The following is a 17,425-nucleotide window of genomic DNA, read 5'->3' on the forward strand; positions in this document are numbered from 1 at the left end:
AAGTTGCAATTTCGTTCAGGTGTTTCCATTTTTCTGATCACCATCTGTATATTAATTAAATATTATGTAGAGGTCTGAATTAATGTAAAATCAAAGTTATGACGGAAAATTACTACTAACATACATGTTACACAAAAAACATGTGACACTTTAAAAATGTATACACTTAAAACATTCAGAATTTAAAAAAAAATAATGTGCAGTATAATAGTTGAAAGGAATCTAATAATTGTTTTTCAATTTTTCTGATTATAACTTTCACTTCGTAGGGTACGATTTTGCCATGTATCGAAGACTCAAATAATGCTAAAATTACAATAATTACGCAAATTGCAGCATTGCATATCTTGAGTTGAAGAAATAATGGCCATTTTCTAATACTTCGCCAAGGACATACATTAAGAACTAGATAATTACATAAATTCAAGCATATTTGTTCCAAGTTGCTGTTTGCTATTGCTGCTTAATTTTCGGTGGTTGGGTCTTCTACCTTCTTCCTAATCTCTATTAAGTAGTAGTAAGCTCAGTAAAATTAGATTTAAATTTCGAAAAAAATTCAGAACAAGTTGCGTTTTTGTGAAGACCTTTATTTTTATGCCCTCAGCATACTCTGAAAAGTGCCCCTAATCTGAGCCGTAGTTTCTTTTGTTTTGAAGGAATGAAAGAGGACAGGGAGGTTTTTGTAATTATCTCGAAAATTGTCAATTTTTCGTGGTAAATAGTTATGAGGAAAATTGTAGTTTACAAATTGTTACACAAAAAAAAGGCTCTTAGACTTTTTTTTTTCGTAAAATCAATCGTTTCAAAGATATAGACTTCATAGAATTCATGGACGCCTCCCCCCCCCCCCCGACTCACGGAAATGTATATGCGTATTACAGGGCTAATAGTGGTCTGGTCTCATAAATAGTTGAAAGGTGACCAAAAGCACATGAAAAAGTGACCAAAAAGTTACCAAAATCTCATCATGCCCCTTTTTTCCCTTGGTCAATTTCTCCATCACCTCTCTCTTTGTTTGTTGTTTTGTTTTGCCATCTTATTCGACACTCCGATTGGATCACTATGCTGATAGAGAGAAAGGCAGAAGGAAAACCAGGAAGAGGAAGACCAAGGATAGAATATCTAGATGCAGTTACGAAGAAGAGTCCTTATCAAAGTATAAAACAGCTCTCCCAAACGGGAGAAAAGTTTTAAAATGTCCATGTTGCCCACCAACCTATGGTTGAGGTGAACAAGAAGAAGTATGATTTGTGGTTACGGTAAGCAGACTTAGCAGATGTAAGAAGCTTCTGAGTAAGTGGAACCAAACATTATATGTAACTTAGCACTGAGAGTTCTCAAAGCCATGAAATATTCAAATTCATCACCTACTCTTAAGAAGAATATACAAGAATCATAACGCAAGACGAATATGATGAACCACACAAACACACGCACACAACGTTGAGCGGAGAGAAAACTAAAAGACTATTATGACAGAAGAAAGAATAGACACAGAAGGGTTCTCATCAACGACACCTTGAGAGCTTAAGCATGCACCAACCATCCACTGTGCTTTAGAAAGAATAAAAGCTGAAGTGAGAATAAAGCTGTTTCACATGCGGCAGCAAGTATTGAAGCTTCCAGAAGAGTAACGAGTAACAAGTTTCTGCCTTTTTCCTTTTATTTTTATATTTTTCTTAGAAAACTACCAGTGCAAAACAATTATTTTTATATTTTTCTTACAAAACTACCAATGCAAAACAAAAATCACACGAAAAACTCACTTTTCCTCCAAAAAAAAGTAACTTTTAGTGACTAACTAACTAACTAACTCTATGGCCTATGGAACCCGGAGGTTCAGTGCCGCGTTCACAAAAGCTCTCCACTGACTTTTAGTGACAAATTTGAAAAAAAAAAAAAAAAAAGTAACTTTTAGTGACAAACTTGAAAAGAAGTAACTTTTAGTTAAAAAAAAAAAAAAAAGTGACTCGCTATGAGCCCTGGTATTATAACAACTTAGATTTTCTAAGATTTTCTTAATACAAATAAAAAAAATACCAAATGTAATATAGCAACCAGGGAGATGGCCTTTAGAAAATTTTCTTCGGCGCCCATGACTGTATTATTTCTGAACAGATACAATACATGCCACTATACTTTTAACATATAAAAAAGGAGATATGTTTGTTCGTTTGAAATGAAATGAAATCTTTCAGTTTAACGTCCCGCGATTATACCCTTTCAGACTAAAACAAATGAATGAGGATGGAAGAATTGGTGGAATGAGAAAGTGGGAGTACCCACGAACACGATATTGTCCACCATAAACTTACTTGGCCAAGAATTGAACCAGGGACCCCACGCACCAAAGATAAGCACTCTACCACTAAACCACTGTGGCCCCCGTTTGTTCCTTTATCTGGTATACAAATCCAAGTCGTTAGTCAGGCATACTTCTATGTAAGTTTTTTGAAGAGACCATACCTGTAAGAGATCATAGGCTAGGGTTGTAAATGAGCGCACTCATTTGAGCTAGCTGACTTGAACGCGCACGTTTTTCGTGAGTTTTATCATAAGCTAACTCGTTTTGAAAAAAATGTGAGCGTGAGTTAAGTTTAACTCGACATATAGGTGAGTTTGAGCGTAAAACCACGCTCAATTGCACGCTCAACACCGGATAATATGTTCACACTCAACGTAATCGCCTACTTGTACGATTATGATTGTCCGATCTCTGAGAAAAAGACTATAAATACTAATTTGTCATTAAACAAGTGCTGCAATTAGGGAGCTTAGCGCTAGAAATAGCTTGAAGCGACTGGAAGTGAATCTATTTTAAGTGATATTTGTTGGGCTGGTGGAATTTGTCATAATTTTATTTTTATTTTCATAATTGTAACACAATACTTACATACGAACCAAACAAATAAAATGTCTTATGTGTAATAGGTAGGTTATTTTACTTTTAAAGAAATAAACGGAAACTTGCAAGTTTCGTACCAAAGAAAAAATCTCGGTATCAAAAATTCATCTCGATATTTTAAAAATCAATTATTTCGTGAATTTCTTCATATAATAACAAAATTAAGTACTGGGACCAGATGTTTAACATCTTTTCTTTTCTTTTCTTTCCATTTTAAATTTGAAGCTTTTGGAGCTGCGGTGGCTCAGTGGTAGAGCATTCACCTCGGTTCGATCCCAGCTCGCACCAAGTGAGCTTTGTGGTAGACAATCATCCTGTACGTGAAGTTTCTCGGGGTTTTCCGTTTACTCCCACTACCTTCACTCTACCATTTCATTCATTTCTCATCATCACCGTCTCATTTAGCCTAAATGGCATAACCGTCGGAAGTAAAACTTAAAGAATGCATTTCATTTGAAGCTTTTGGTGTCTTCTGGTTATTTTTTTTAAATGCAAGAAATAAATTATACATTGTCAGGTTTTTTTTCTTTTCTTTTCTTTTTTTTTTTTTTAACTTTTGAGGGACGATAGGAGACAAAAACGTATGGTCATCATGGAAGAATTAAATTCGAGATTTTTAACGGATTTACAAATTCCATGGCCTAGACGCCATCTTGTTCAACGCATTTGTATCAAATTTGAAACGTAAGCTTTTTATAAGATTTCTCGGCAGGGTCTTTCGAATTTTCTTCCTACCATAAAAAATAATGGTAGTTTACTCAAGGATATACATTTTAAAAAATGCAATTTTCTCAAAAACGACTCTAACAATTTTGCTTATATTTCGTTAACAATTCTATACTGTGGAATAAACATTTTTTCTGAAAAAAAAAAATCCAGAAGTCGTAGTTATTCTTGCGGAGAGTTATTTTCAGACGATTTTTTCAAAAACGACTAAGGCAATTTTGTTCAGACTTTCATAAACAAATATTTAATATAAATTAATAATCTGACAAGATGACACATGATTTGTCCTGAATGAAATCCATACGGAGTAACTTATATCTTAGGGTGAGCTATTCCACATGATTTTCTCAAAAACGATTCAGGCGATTTTTTCATATCTCATACTAAAATATCCCATTAAGAACTTGTTAATTGGCGTAACTCATTTATCCTTTTAAAATCCATAAAGTGTAGTTTCCAAGAAAACTGTCTTAACAAGAATTTTAAGAATGTTCAAAAAAAAAAAAAAAAAAAAAAAAAATGTGGATGAGGAGATTGCGATCTTGGCCAAGAATTTTAGGAATGATCCAAAAAAAAAAATGCATCAAAATATTGCGATTTGGGTCAATAATTACCTTTTTGACCAGGGACCACAAAATTTTTGAACTGTCCCTAAATCGAGTTTTCGTATCTTTTACGGAATAAGCACATCATACTAAGTTAAGTGATAGTTAGGCTACACTATATGTATTTCTCCAAATATAAGGCCTGCAAGAAATTTTTTACGTGAAATATGTTGGATGTTTTGATTCAAAAACTAACAATTTGTAAACTTAAAAATTGATGGTGTGCGAGATTCACTTCACTTAATGAAATGAAACTGATACTAAATTTTACTATCATTAAGCTCTTTATTATCATACTAATAATAAAGTTATACTATCTATACTGTGGTATAGATAGATAATCATGCCTGTTGTTTTGTATGGCTGCCAAACATGGTCACTTACTCTGAGGGAAGAACATAGACTGAAAGTATTCGAGAACAAGATCCTGAGACGAATATTCGGACCCAAGAGGAACGGGAATGGAGAATGGCGGAAACTTTATAACGAGGAACTACATAATTTATACGGTTTATCCAACATTGTTAGGGTCGTCAAGTCTAGGAGGCTTGGATGGGCAGGTCATGTAGCTAGAATGGAAGAAAGTAGAAACGCTTTCAAAGTCTTGACTGGAAGACCAATCGGAAAACGACCATTAGGAAGACCTAGGCGCAGATGGGAGGACAATATTAAGATGGATCTCGCAGAGATTGGAATACAAAGCAGAAACTGGATGCAGTTAGCTAAGGATGGAAGTCAGTGGAGAGCTTTTGTGAACGCGGCATTGAACCTCCAGGTTCCATAGGCCATAGACTTAGTTAGTTAGTTAATTATCATACTAGGAAGACAACGGCACAATATGGTTAATGAGTTATAGTCTAAAATTATCATAAAATCGGAAATTTTAATTGCTATTGAACTAAAATATTGTCCAAATATAAAGCTTATACAGTAGATAGACACCGAGTGAACAAGATAAATGCATGAGGGTAAATTATAATGTGTACATTTCGAGAAAAGAGAAAAGTTAACTTTTTTGGCGCTAAAAAAGTGTCATTCGTTTCAAATAATTATTAAGAGCTTTTATTTTACTAAAAGAATAAAATACGTATATAGGCCTTTCTGTGTATTGTACATGCAACAAAATACAGTGTTAACTAGCACATTGTTATCTTTACAAAAAGATTACACATATACTCTTTACGAGCATACTACTTGTGAATGTTTCACTAATAACCTGACACTATGGCATAACTATTTTTTGTTCTGAAAAATCCATGAGAAATAATACATACTTGGGAATTAGTTTTTCTCGTATGGTTTTGTAAAAACGATTCAAGCAATTTTTCGTGTTTTACAAATAAATATTTCATAAATAATCCTATAAAGATAAATCAATCGCTTGTCATGCAAATATTCACAAGGGGTAGTTTACTTTTAGTTATTTTTTTTTAAAAACAATTTTCTCAAATACGATTCGCGCAATTTCGTTGATAATTTATAAACAAATTAATAACCCTAATAAATGGCATAAATAAAATTATGAAAAAACGAGAAGGGGTAGTTTATTTTTGGGATGAAAAGTAATGAAATGGAAGACTTCAGTTTAACGTCCCACGATTATGCCCTTTAGACTAAGGGAGACGATTAATACGGCAAGTGAATGATGATGGAAGAATTGGCGGAATGAAAATGTGGGAGGAAACAGGAATATTCCGAGAATATTCACGGACAAGATGTGTTACTTGGTCGGGGTTCGAACTACGGACCCCACGCACCAAAGGTAAGCGCTCTACCATTGAGCCACAGTGAGACTTATCTATTTCTATTATAAATAATATATTATTATTATTATTATTATTATTATTATTATTATTATTATTATTATTATTATTATTATATTTACAGTGGAGGCTTCTCTTTCACATCTGTTCTTTTATAGATTTTTCCTATTTTTATATATGTTGTTTCGCTTGAGTGGGATAATTAGTCCAGACGACTAAGCTAGCAGAATAGGGGCAGGGCGAACAGTTCACTTCCCCTGTATTTGTAATAGAGAAACCGTAAATTAGGAGCCTGGAGTCAAACAACATAATCACTATTAGAATTAGGGATAATGTATAGAAGAATTGAGTGAATTATGGCAATACTTCACACATATTTACTTATACAAACTAATCAATGTTGCCCCGTTATACGAAACTCGAGCTTTCTATAGTATCAACAAATAATGACCTGGAATGGACATACAAATTTTACAATAGGATTGCTATTTAATTTCTATAACAATACACAAACAGATATAGCAGAATGTATACAGTATAATTCTCTACCATAGAGTTTTGCGAAATTCTGCTTGTTTCCAAACGATTAAAAATAAAAAAAAAAAAATAAAAAAAACAAAGCAGAGATTAATCACATTTTATATAAGAAAAACAAACAAGAAAAAAACAGTAAACTTTTTTTTTTTTAAATCTAACTAAACCTGCACAACAAGAAAACATAACCAGTAGAAAATCATTGCGTTATACTGACCTTTATGTTCAAAGTTTATAGTAACTTCCTTTGGATTAAATGAATAAAGCGACAAAAGGTGGTCAACCCACAATCCAACTGGTAACAGATTCTAAATTATTTGTTATATAGTTTAAACAAACAAATAGAAGTCAAGTATCTTTGAAGTATTTTGACGAAAGACACTTACTGCACCAAAGATCAAGTCACGAATTGCCATAGCCAAAGAAGCATTCAACAAGAAAAGATCACTCCTAACAAGCAGCTTTAATATTGGACTAAGGAAGAAATTGATCAAGTGTTATATATGGAGTATTGGACTTTCTAGTTCAGAAACTTGCACATTACGAAAGTCAGGGAAGAAATATTTAGAGAGCTTCGAAATGCAGTGTTGGTGGAAGATGGAGAAGATAAAATCGACAGAGAGAGTAACAAACGAAGATGTTTTAAAACGGATAGGAGAGAAGAGGACGATTTTAGCTAGCACCATTCATAGAAAGACCAACTGGGTTCGACATATGTTGCGAAGAAATGATACCGCCATAAAGGAAACATGGAAGGAAAGCAAGGAACAGGAAGAACAATAATTAATCGATGATCTGAAGAATAGAAGAAAATATTAGGAGTTAAACGAGGAACCTGAAGATCGAGAAGCGTGGAAGACACATTTCCTGGCCCAAACCTTTAAAAAATCCCAGAAACTGTCAGGAGGCAGAATATTTAATAATAATAATAATAATAATAATAATAATAATAATAATAATAATAATAATAATAATACATAGTTAACATTTACATAATTAACATTTTATTTTTGAATCCATTTGTCGTACCTTATAAACTGCTGAATTATATTTTACAATATTGTAGAAGGAAAGGCAAATTCTCTAATACTGGAGAATGCTGAAGGTAACTGGTTGTAGACTTCTTACAGTAGGAGAAAATGTTTTCACTTGCTATCTTCAATAATGTAACTTAATTTTAATTTCATATAACAGTTTCTGGCTATCAAGTTCATTGTTAAAAAACAGAGCGTCATATTCAGTTTTGCGAATTTTTAACTATGGTATTTTACAGCTTATGACGACTTTAGTTCCTAATAGTCTACCAGAACAATTCGAACGATTCCAGAAAAAAAAAAAAACAATCCTCGTATTTCCTGCCTGGAGTCAGTGATGGTTCTGCCCTACGGGCGGAAAAATCTGTCATAACTATATTATTTAAACTATAGTTAAATTTACTAAGCTGACCTTGTATTTGAATACTACATTCATAAAGCATATTTAAGTCGCATTAATGTCACATGGACAGTGCTAAAGCAAATGGTCAAACAAATCCCAGCATGAATTGCTTCATTATTGTCAAATACAAGAATTCAATCCTCGAACAGTAGCGAACACCTGTTCCATTTAGTTAGTTACCACAGTTTTGATATGAAAACTAGTCTTGTCTTTGTCACAAACAAGTTTCTTATCATTGACGGTGAAAACAAGTTATTTTAAAATTATTTTAACAAGTGTAGAAGAAAAATCAAGAAAGAAAGATAAAAGAGCTAGTTGCAGTGGAATTACCAACTGATATATTGAGATTGAAGCTCGATACTGAATTCTATAAAAAGGATTACCATTTTTCCTCTGCAGGTGTGTTAGCTTTATCTTTCACTAACATAATAGATTTTTATTTAAAGAAAAAAAACAGACAACGAAATTGTATTTGTAGTGTTTAGGCCTTTCTGAGTGCGAGTGCTGTTTTCCTTCCTTTCGTTCTTCATGATAGGGTAGCATACTTAAAACCGTGACTTTTAAGGTTTGTTCTTTCTGACGAAATGGGGCAGTGAATGATGCCAGGGGCGATAAATTGCCTAGGGCCGGCCCTGTTTCCAGTACTTGAAAAAATAGAATTCCAGACTTTATGCACGCCCGTATTTATATACTGCACGCCCCTGTGCTCTACATAATTTGACCCCCCCCCCCAAAAAAAAAGACCTACATTAGAGTTGAATTCACAGTTTTTGGGGTCGCTGAGATGAATACTGACAGTTTTAATTGAATTCAACTTCTAGGTCATAATTCACTCCCCAGGGAGGGAGCGAGATTTTAAAAGTGATCGAAAATAAGTGTTCGAGGTCGCTGAGTTCAACGGTATCAATTTTCATTATGTTCAACTTCATCCTCACGCCTCACCCCTTGGGGTCGAGGTGGGAAAGGATGACATTTTATAAGTAATCAGGTAAGCTAGCTAATTAGTAAGTACTGTAATTAGAGCGAATTAAACACACATTTTCTCGCGCTTGCGTGGGGCTCTGAGGGTTGCTGGTTTTAAATATTACTTTATTGTGAATCTTAAAAAGAAATCCAAAATTTTGCCGCCCCCTAAATTGTGCCGCCCTGTGCGCGAGCACAGAATAGCACTTACTTAAATACAGGCCTGCCTGTATGAGAGTTTATTTTTTGCAGTATTTTCAAAATGTGCAGAAGTTAACACATGCCAATGGCTACAACGATAAGTTACGGACATTGAATCAATACGTATTATTTTCAAAAATAAGTACAACGAACTTTTTAACCTCATTGTTTAAAAAGTTAAAACCATGTTGTTGTTTATTCCAACCCATTCCGTTCCCTGTTGGGAGCAGGAAACCGTTACCAAAGCATCCTGGAAGTGTAACCACCACAGGAAGAGATAAGAACGGCTTCTGGCTGTTGTAGACCGATAAAGCAGTCTGATTAATTGCAAGATATTCCCTCCAGAAACTTGCTCCTTCACCACTTCCCATACAGTACAAAGAAGAAAGAAAAAAAAAACACTTGGATTTTCTCCTTTGCCACTCCCTTTTCCGTCTCTACATTGCTACCACTTTATCAGCATGAAGGAAGGAGGGAAACAAAAGCTTGCAAAATCGCAATAATATTAATGTTTTATTCACCTCTGTTTCAAAGGAAAATCATATTTCCAAGTACAGTCGCTGGATCTTTCTCACCTCTGGCAGCTAAATCTTGAATGAAACGAGATTTTTCGGCTTAACTTGCCATGATTATGCCCTTTAGGTAAGGGGGGCGATGACTGAGGCAAGTGAATGATGATGGAAGAATTGGTGGAATGAGAATGCGGTAGGAGACGATGTCCACCACAAACTTACTTGGCCGAGTATTGAACCAGAGACCCCAGGCACCAGAGATAAGCGCTCTGCCACTGAGACACTGTGCCCCCTACTAGAACTTGAAAAATGAGAACATGTTTTTTTTTCTTATTATTATTAGTGGGTGAATGGTTTGAAGTTTAGTGTCCATTTTAGCACCGAGGCTATATAAAACGTAGGATTGGAACCACATGAACTCCCACGAAGAATCGAACCAAAGGCTGGCGGGTTCGAAGAGACGTACGCTAACCATATAACCACAAAGCTGCTCTGTGGTCGTGGTAGGGGGCACAGTGACTCAGAGGTAGGGCGATTTCCTCTGGGTTCCTTAGGCTATAGAGTGAGTGAGTTAGTTCAATATCCCACGGCTGTCCCATTGAAAGCTAAATGAGAAGAAATATAAACGGAAATGAGTGATGAAGAAGGCATTTATGCACAAACAACAGTGGGAGTAAACACGCCATCCCTCGCCCCCCCCCCCTCAAAAAAATAATAATCGCAAAATGTTGTCAACTATAAGCTATATCACTAGTTTATACCACCATATCGTAACACTTCGGAGTTTAACATCAAACCTAAGTCAATGGGAATCGAAACCAGAGCCTAGCAAGAACAGCATGTGTGTTTATTTTTAGCTCTTAGACTGCTTTGTTAAATAAAATGTAGCTCCTATGCTTGCTTTTGATTGAATTTCAAAATTGCAACCAATTTTGGATACTTGAAGAAATTGTTGGGACAATTTTGCTATAGGTCGGCACAAACTGACGATATAAATACACCTATAGTCACCACGACTCAAATTCCTACTTTATTTGTGTTTCTATATTGGAATTCAATATAGTTTATTTCAAGCAGCCTCAAGATGCTGGGTAATTACTTACATGTTATGCCCTCACCAGTAATCAAACCAGAAACCATGTTATCCAAATGCAAGCACATAATTGTCAATAAATCTAGCCCTACATTTCTCTGCTTTGTAAATTCTTCATTCGTAATTATAACATGAATACTTTGATCATCTTGAACTCTACAAAAGTAGAAAAGTAATACCAAATAACCTTTTTTTTTTTAACATACTGTAATTCCAATCATTCGGATTGAAATATCCGAAAAGATATCAAGAATAAAAACTGCACCTTAAATATATTGAAGTGCAAACTGTATGTATTCCTTCATTTACAAGAATTCTATTTAAACCAACGTTAAAATTTATGTTAGACTGGAATTTTCGAAGTTATTTTTTCAGTAAGACTGTTTCACTTAAATTGTAGGAAAATATATTATTTTCAAAGCGTACGCTGGGCCTACCATTTTATTAAACAAAAACGATTACAGGAAAAATTCTTATTTCATAAGTTTTATATATACAGTGAAACCTGTCTTTAGCGGAATCGAGCGGGACTTGCAAAAATTTCCGTTAAAGTCAGGTTTCCACTTAGTGGAGGTAGACTTTTCTTTTCTTTTTTAAAAAAATACATGCTTATAAAGGGGCATACTGAGAAAATATATTGCTGTACGTACATTGTTCGATTACAGTACTTCTTTCTTCTACGAATAAATACGCAAAAAAAAAAAAAATAAATAAAATAAAATAAAATGAATACAAAATATGCTATGCACACGTTTTCTTTATTTTTCTAATAGCCAAGCAGGGTTTTCTGTGTACATTGCTGCTTGGCTGGTTGACTTTCCGCATACAGTTTAGCCTGAGAAATTATACTAAGTGAATCAGAATCATTTTTTCGTAAGGCAAATTTTTGCAGTTCCTTTTAACTTCTGTGAGAATCTTGATATGCATTTATTCTACACTCTTCTTGGAACTCGGTATCGTATTCCTCTATCTCGTTTTCTTCTTTTCGACATTCCGTATGATTCTTGATTAAGTTGCGGGGATTAAGGACAATTTGTGGGGGTGAATATGAGTAGTGGTTGGGGACGATCAACATTGTTCAGAAATATTTAGCAAAAGAACGAACATTTTATCGCAGACAGTGTAATGTATATGTCTCACAGAATGTCTAAACATCTTCTAAACGCTGTAGTCCGGAACTCAGAATTTTCCGTTAAATGTTTATTTTTCTTTCCGTTGTCCGCGTAACACAGTTTCTGCGTAATGAAGGGAGTTTTACACGTTTTGTTCTCCAAAATTCATGGGACCGTGAAATATTTCCGTTTAAGACAGTTTTCCGTTTAATAAAGGGTCCGTTGAAGACAGGTTTTACTGTATATATATATATATATATATATATATATATATATATATATATATATATATGATTTCCCTAATAGTACGGATTTGTGCATAACCAGATCGCGCCCAGAAGTTATTAATCCGAATAATTAGAGTTTTACTGAATAAACACTCAATTCCACTTGTGTATGAAAGTACGGAGCATTTTAAAGTGATATTTTCCCTGTAACACCACTTTTGTAACTAATCACAAATTGATGAGGTTTTTTATTTATTTTTTTTAATAACTCGATAATCGCTCAAATTATCAAATTGAAATGAAATCTTTAAGTTATACGTCCCATTGTTATGCCGGCTAATCTGAAGGAAACGGTGACGAGAATGAAGGAAATGCTGAAATAAAGAAAGTGGGAGAGAATCCCGAGAAAACCTCCCCACACGGTGTTTGTCCACCACAAAGTTGACATGGCGCGAGTTGGGATCAAACCAAGGACCCCATACACCAGAGGTAAACGCTCTACCACTGAGTCACCGCGCATATCTCAATAGAATTAGCCTACACAAAAATATTAAAACATAAATCCACTAAAATAGCTAACGGTCAAAGTCAGAGGATACGAAATGGAACATTCAGATATAATTTAGACTTATTTTGTAACTAATCACGAATTGAGTTTTCTTTTTCAAAACTCGATAATTAAATCACTCAAATATCCAAACTGAGTTTTTTTCATTAATATTAACGTTATAGTTGCGCATGTTGTTCTGAATCAAATTAGTGCTTACAACAGTACTCTACGGTGCACTTTTCATAGTTAAAGCTTTAATGTTTAGGGTTCCCACTCCCTTAAATAAAATAAATAAATAAAAAAAAAAATTTCCAATTTTCGAAGACTTCGACACAGGAAAGTATAGCAGGATTGCAACCGTACGTTCAAAACTCACGATAGTGAAATGAAAAGTACAGTAGCGTATGCAGTGAATATTAATGCAAGTACAGTATTAATATACAAAGCGAATCGTAATTATCTTTGTGTGTGTGGTGTCTCCCAACTCCCCTTATAGTCACCCGATCCACCCATATTCAGCACATGTATTTTCATTCTTTCTACATAACATTTTAATTGTGCACCGAACAAATTTACAAACAACAAAACCTAATTTTTCGTACATGGCATCTTCACTGTGTGAGAGTGTGATAGATATAATTAGAAAAAAAAAAAAAAAACGAATTATATTACAAGTTTTTCAACTGAGTATGGAGTTCTATAATTTCGTCATCTATAGACAATTTCTTTCTTCTTTAGCGAAGTTGCTCTACGGATAGCATTTGCCTTTGTCAATAAAGTAAAGCAAGACTTCTGCTCTGTTTCATGTGCAAACTGCATTGCTTCAGTCTCCAAAGCTTTACTTGTTTCCATCAATTTCCTTTTCTTCCTCTGCAGTTGCTGTATATTATCACTCATCTTTTTCTTCTTGCTCTGCACTTGACTTTCTCTTTGAACAGTCTTTATCTTCTCCAGTTCTGCCATATAGCACTGCCTTGCATGGAAGGCATGATGGAACATTTCTTTCATGAACTTAATTGAAAAAAGGTCATTATAGGAAAAGTTATCATACACCAATCTATGGAGGACTGATACTGGTCCAAGCACAGTTTCTGGAGGATAGTGATAGTGAAGATAGTATCAAAGAATGAGCTGACAGACTAGTAGATGAAAGAATAGAAAAGTTCTCCCAGTCAACCATCTTGTTCGGAGAAAGAAAGACCACCAACCCCCCACACTCCACACATGCAGGATCATGACAAATTGTTATTCACCACAAAAACCGGAATAACAAACAAAAATAGCAATGAATTAAAATCTTCATTATAATTATGAAAAATCTGGCATTCAGTATTTCTGTAAATTTCAAGGACAGAAATGCATTTTCAAGGACATTTCCAGGATGTTTTCAGGACAAAATCAAATCAAGGATATTTCCAGGACTTACAGAACGAGTGTGAACCCTGAATCGTTTAATACGAAATTTACAAAACGCGTTTCCTGAGAAAGTAACTTCTCTGTGTTTATCAAGGTTTGAAATAACACTCCTCAATTACAAATCATCAGTAATATAGGGTTGACGTAGCTAAGGAAAGTGGATAATGCAAAAAAAACACATTAAGTAACTACATTGTATATCAGATATTTTGATCGGAAACGTACGAAAATTACTTTAATAAGCCTAACTTTTTTTAAAAAATCTTTTTGAATAATAAAAAGTATAATAGAAAAAGCAACAAATTACTTTGACATACAGTTAATACAAAGCATTCTGAAATTGAGTGTATAGTATCCTTACCTGGTATTTTTTGAAGAGGTTTGAAGTGTGGATATAAATGCAATGTCGCATTTCCCTGAAATCAGAACAACAAATGAGTATATTCATCAATTAATTATTACTATTATTATTAATCTTCAGAATCTCAAGTTATTTTAGTTAACAGGTCATCACAACCACTTAGTAATAATATTTGTATATAATTAAAGGGAAGGAGTTATTGTAAATTTTATTATCCTAAAAGGACATATGTAATCTCGTACACAAAACACGTAGGATGTATTTTGTTTCCTTTACAGTGTGGTTATGCTCTTGGTTTATTTATGAAATTTCATTTAAGGTGAGTTGCAAATGATTTTTAATCACTTAAACGTAATTAAACTTTTTATTATGCTCTTGATAAAAGTTTTATGTCATGAATTAAAACATGATGATTCCAGGCGTGAATAAAAGGTACAAGACTTAATGTGTAATTAGTTAAATAATTTTGATTGTTTGTTGTTATATGGCATCTGTGAAGCGTGTGTGGTGTGACATGAATGGCAGTTAACATATTTTGATTAAGCACATAACCTGCTTATTTTAAATTAAAGTCAACGTTTCATAACTTGATTCCTTAGGGTATAATTTCAGCACAAGTATTTGACAGGGTGTCTACTAAAATTTCAAAATGAAATTTTGTGACCTTTTCTTTCTCAAATCATAAAATTTTGTAACATTTTCAAGAGCGAACTTGGCCAAATTCTCATGCATGCGATAGAAGCGTGCTTTGCTTGCGATTTCGTAGTGTCTGAAGCCGATCATAGACATTATGGTGGTGAATTTTGAAGTTTTATAGAACAAAATTTTCCAGTCTATACTTATATTTGTACAAATAAAAAAAAAAAAAAAAAAAACGTAACCCAAAAGCTACATTTCGTGACTTTCAGGACCGTTTTCTGATTTTGTGACTTTTTCATGACTTTCGTGACCGCTAGACACCCTGTTGATTGTAGCAGAAATTTACATAGATGGCTGCTATTTGATATTAACTGTTACTTTTTTTTTTGTTTGTTTGTTTTTAACTTTTACAGATATTAATAAAAATGTTCGGAGATTATAATTATAGTCTCAGAGCAACACAGAAGCAACGTATGATGTAAAATTTAGCCTCACACCATACCATTTTGGAAGTATTTTAAGGTTTTATACTATTATTTTTGCTGAAGTTCTTACTTACTGTGTACGTAATTATGACGTAGAGACACGCGCTCGACTGATACAGAAACCCGGGTTCATGTACAAATTGGAATTTGGTTAGACGATGGAAATCTGTTAACGTAAAATTTACATAAAGAGAAAGTTCATTATGTAAGTTAAGCTGTTTTCAACACACAAATTGAATTTACAGACGAAATCATATAATTTTTAATATTTTACAATGGATTTTTTAACGAAATAATGTGCAGTATTTTTCTTGAATATTTATTTATTTACTTTTTTTCTGAGAAAGGTTATTAAAATTGAAATTAAAGTATAATAAAAATAAAAGTTTACAATTGGCCGATTCCAACAGGAAGCTACAGAATTGTTTGTTAACCCATAGACTCAGCTGAGCGAACAGTACAAAACTGCTGCCTGGTTAACCAGTAATATTTTATTTAAGTCCGAAACATGGAATACAAAATTATCTTTGATATCCTGGCCAAATAATAGTCTGGTACATAAATTATATTTCTTTTGATCTTCAAATGAAATGGTTCCAGGTAATCCCAAGGAACACTCCTCGGACCCAATACCCTCTTTTCTAGGCTAACTAATTATATATATATATATATATATATATATATATATATATATATATATATATACAGTGGCGGATCCAAGGGGGAGGGGGGCTATAGCCCCCCTTGACGCTCAGGTATACACTGGATAAAATGGACTTCAATTCTGCTTTACACTGGAAAAAAACGGCAAAATATGGTTTAGCCCCTCCCTTGATCATATCCTGGATCCGCCCCTGTATATATGTATATATGTATATAATCACTATGGCAAATTGCCTAAGTTACTGTAACTAGTAAATAAAAAGAATAATTGGCTGATAACACTTTGTTGGAATTTTTTAAACAGAAACTATCTTGTGGGTTCGACGAGTCTCCCTTGCGCTTCCAAGGGTTAAATTCCGCATTAAAATGCGTATTTTTTTTAACATTTAGAACGATTACTATACTGGATAAAGAAAGTTCGAAAATAATGAACCCCACCTGAAGGCCAACGTTTTAATTAAACGAGATAAACAATTGAAGACTCACTGTAGGAAACAATGAAGTGCCCCCTTGCAATTGTCTCACTTGTTTTATTTTTTAAAAAAATACGTTTATGCCTTACTTAGATTTTCATACATAACTTCACTTCGTTATATGCTGGGTTGTATTTCTAAGCAATAATAATTTCTGTTTTGTGACGCTTGGGCACAACTCTCTCTACTGTTACAGTAACTATTGTTTTGGCACTACATTGTTCTCTACAGCGAGTCTTCAATTAATGTAATTTTTGCTCCATTCACTTGAATCACAAGAAATATAGTAACTTATAAAGTTCATACAATCAACAAGTCATACCAAGTATGGTAGGCTAAAGTATTTACTTCTGGAATAAAATATCTATTTTGGTGAGGTGAAACAAAAACTATCAAAGCATTGGGCGTGATTATTTATAACGGATTATGGCGAACCACTTAGGTTACCCAATGTTTTTATAGTAGTAGTCCCATATCTTCAATTCACATAATAATAATAATAATAATAATAATAATAATAATAATAATAATAATAATAATAATAATAATAATAATAATAATAATAATGATAAAATAGTATGGGATTAAACAGTAATTCCTTGTCAAATTAATACCAAATATTTTTAGTCTCAAAATAGATGGTCAAAAATACTACAAATAATATTTGTCGAATTTTACAATTTATGCTTCTGTACTGATAAGAATAGATGTTTCAAATTAGAATAAACGAATTGGCCACTATTTTTAAAATTACAGATAT

The 17,425-nt window shown here is 33.6% G+C and overlaps 1 protein-coding gene across 3 annotated transcripts in view; it reads right to left on the reverse strand.

The window, feature by feature from the left end:
* LOC145692726 (sarcalumenin-like) overlaps positions 1-17,425 on the reverse strand; it is a 173,549-nt gene that overhangs the window by 52,516 nt on the left and 103,608 nt on the right. For all 3 annotated transcript variants that reach the window (XM_081768153.1, XM_081768151.1, XM_081768152.1), the window contains exon 5: positions 14,406-14,460. In XM_081768153.1, the coding sequence (XP_081624279.1) occupies positions 14,406-14,460 (55 nt within the window). The remainder of the gene's footprint in view (positions 1-14,405; positions 14,461-17,425) is intronic.

The sequence above is a fragment of the Thermobia domestica genome, chromosome 8 (assembly GCF_964235325.1).
Source record: "Thermobia domestica chromosome 8, izTheDome1.hap1.1, whole genome shotgun sequence".
Taxonomy (NCBI): domain Eukaryota; kingdom Metazoa; phylum Arthropoda; class Insecta; order Zygentoma; family Lepismatidae; genus Thermobia; species Thermobia domestica.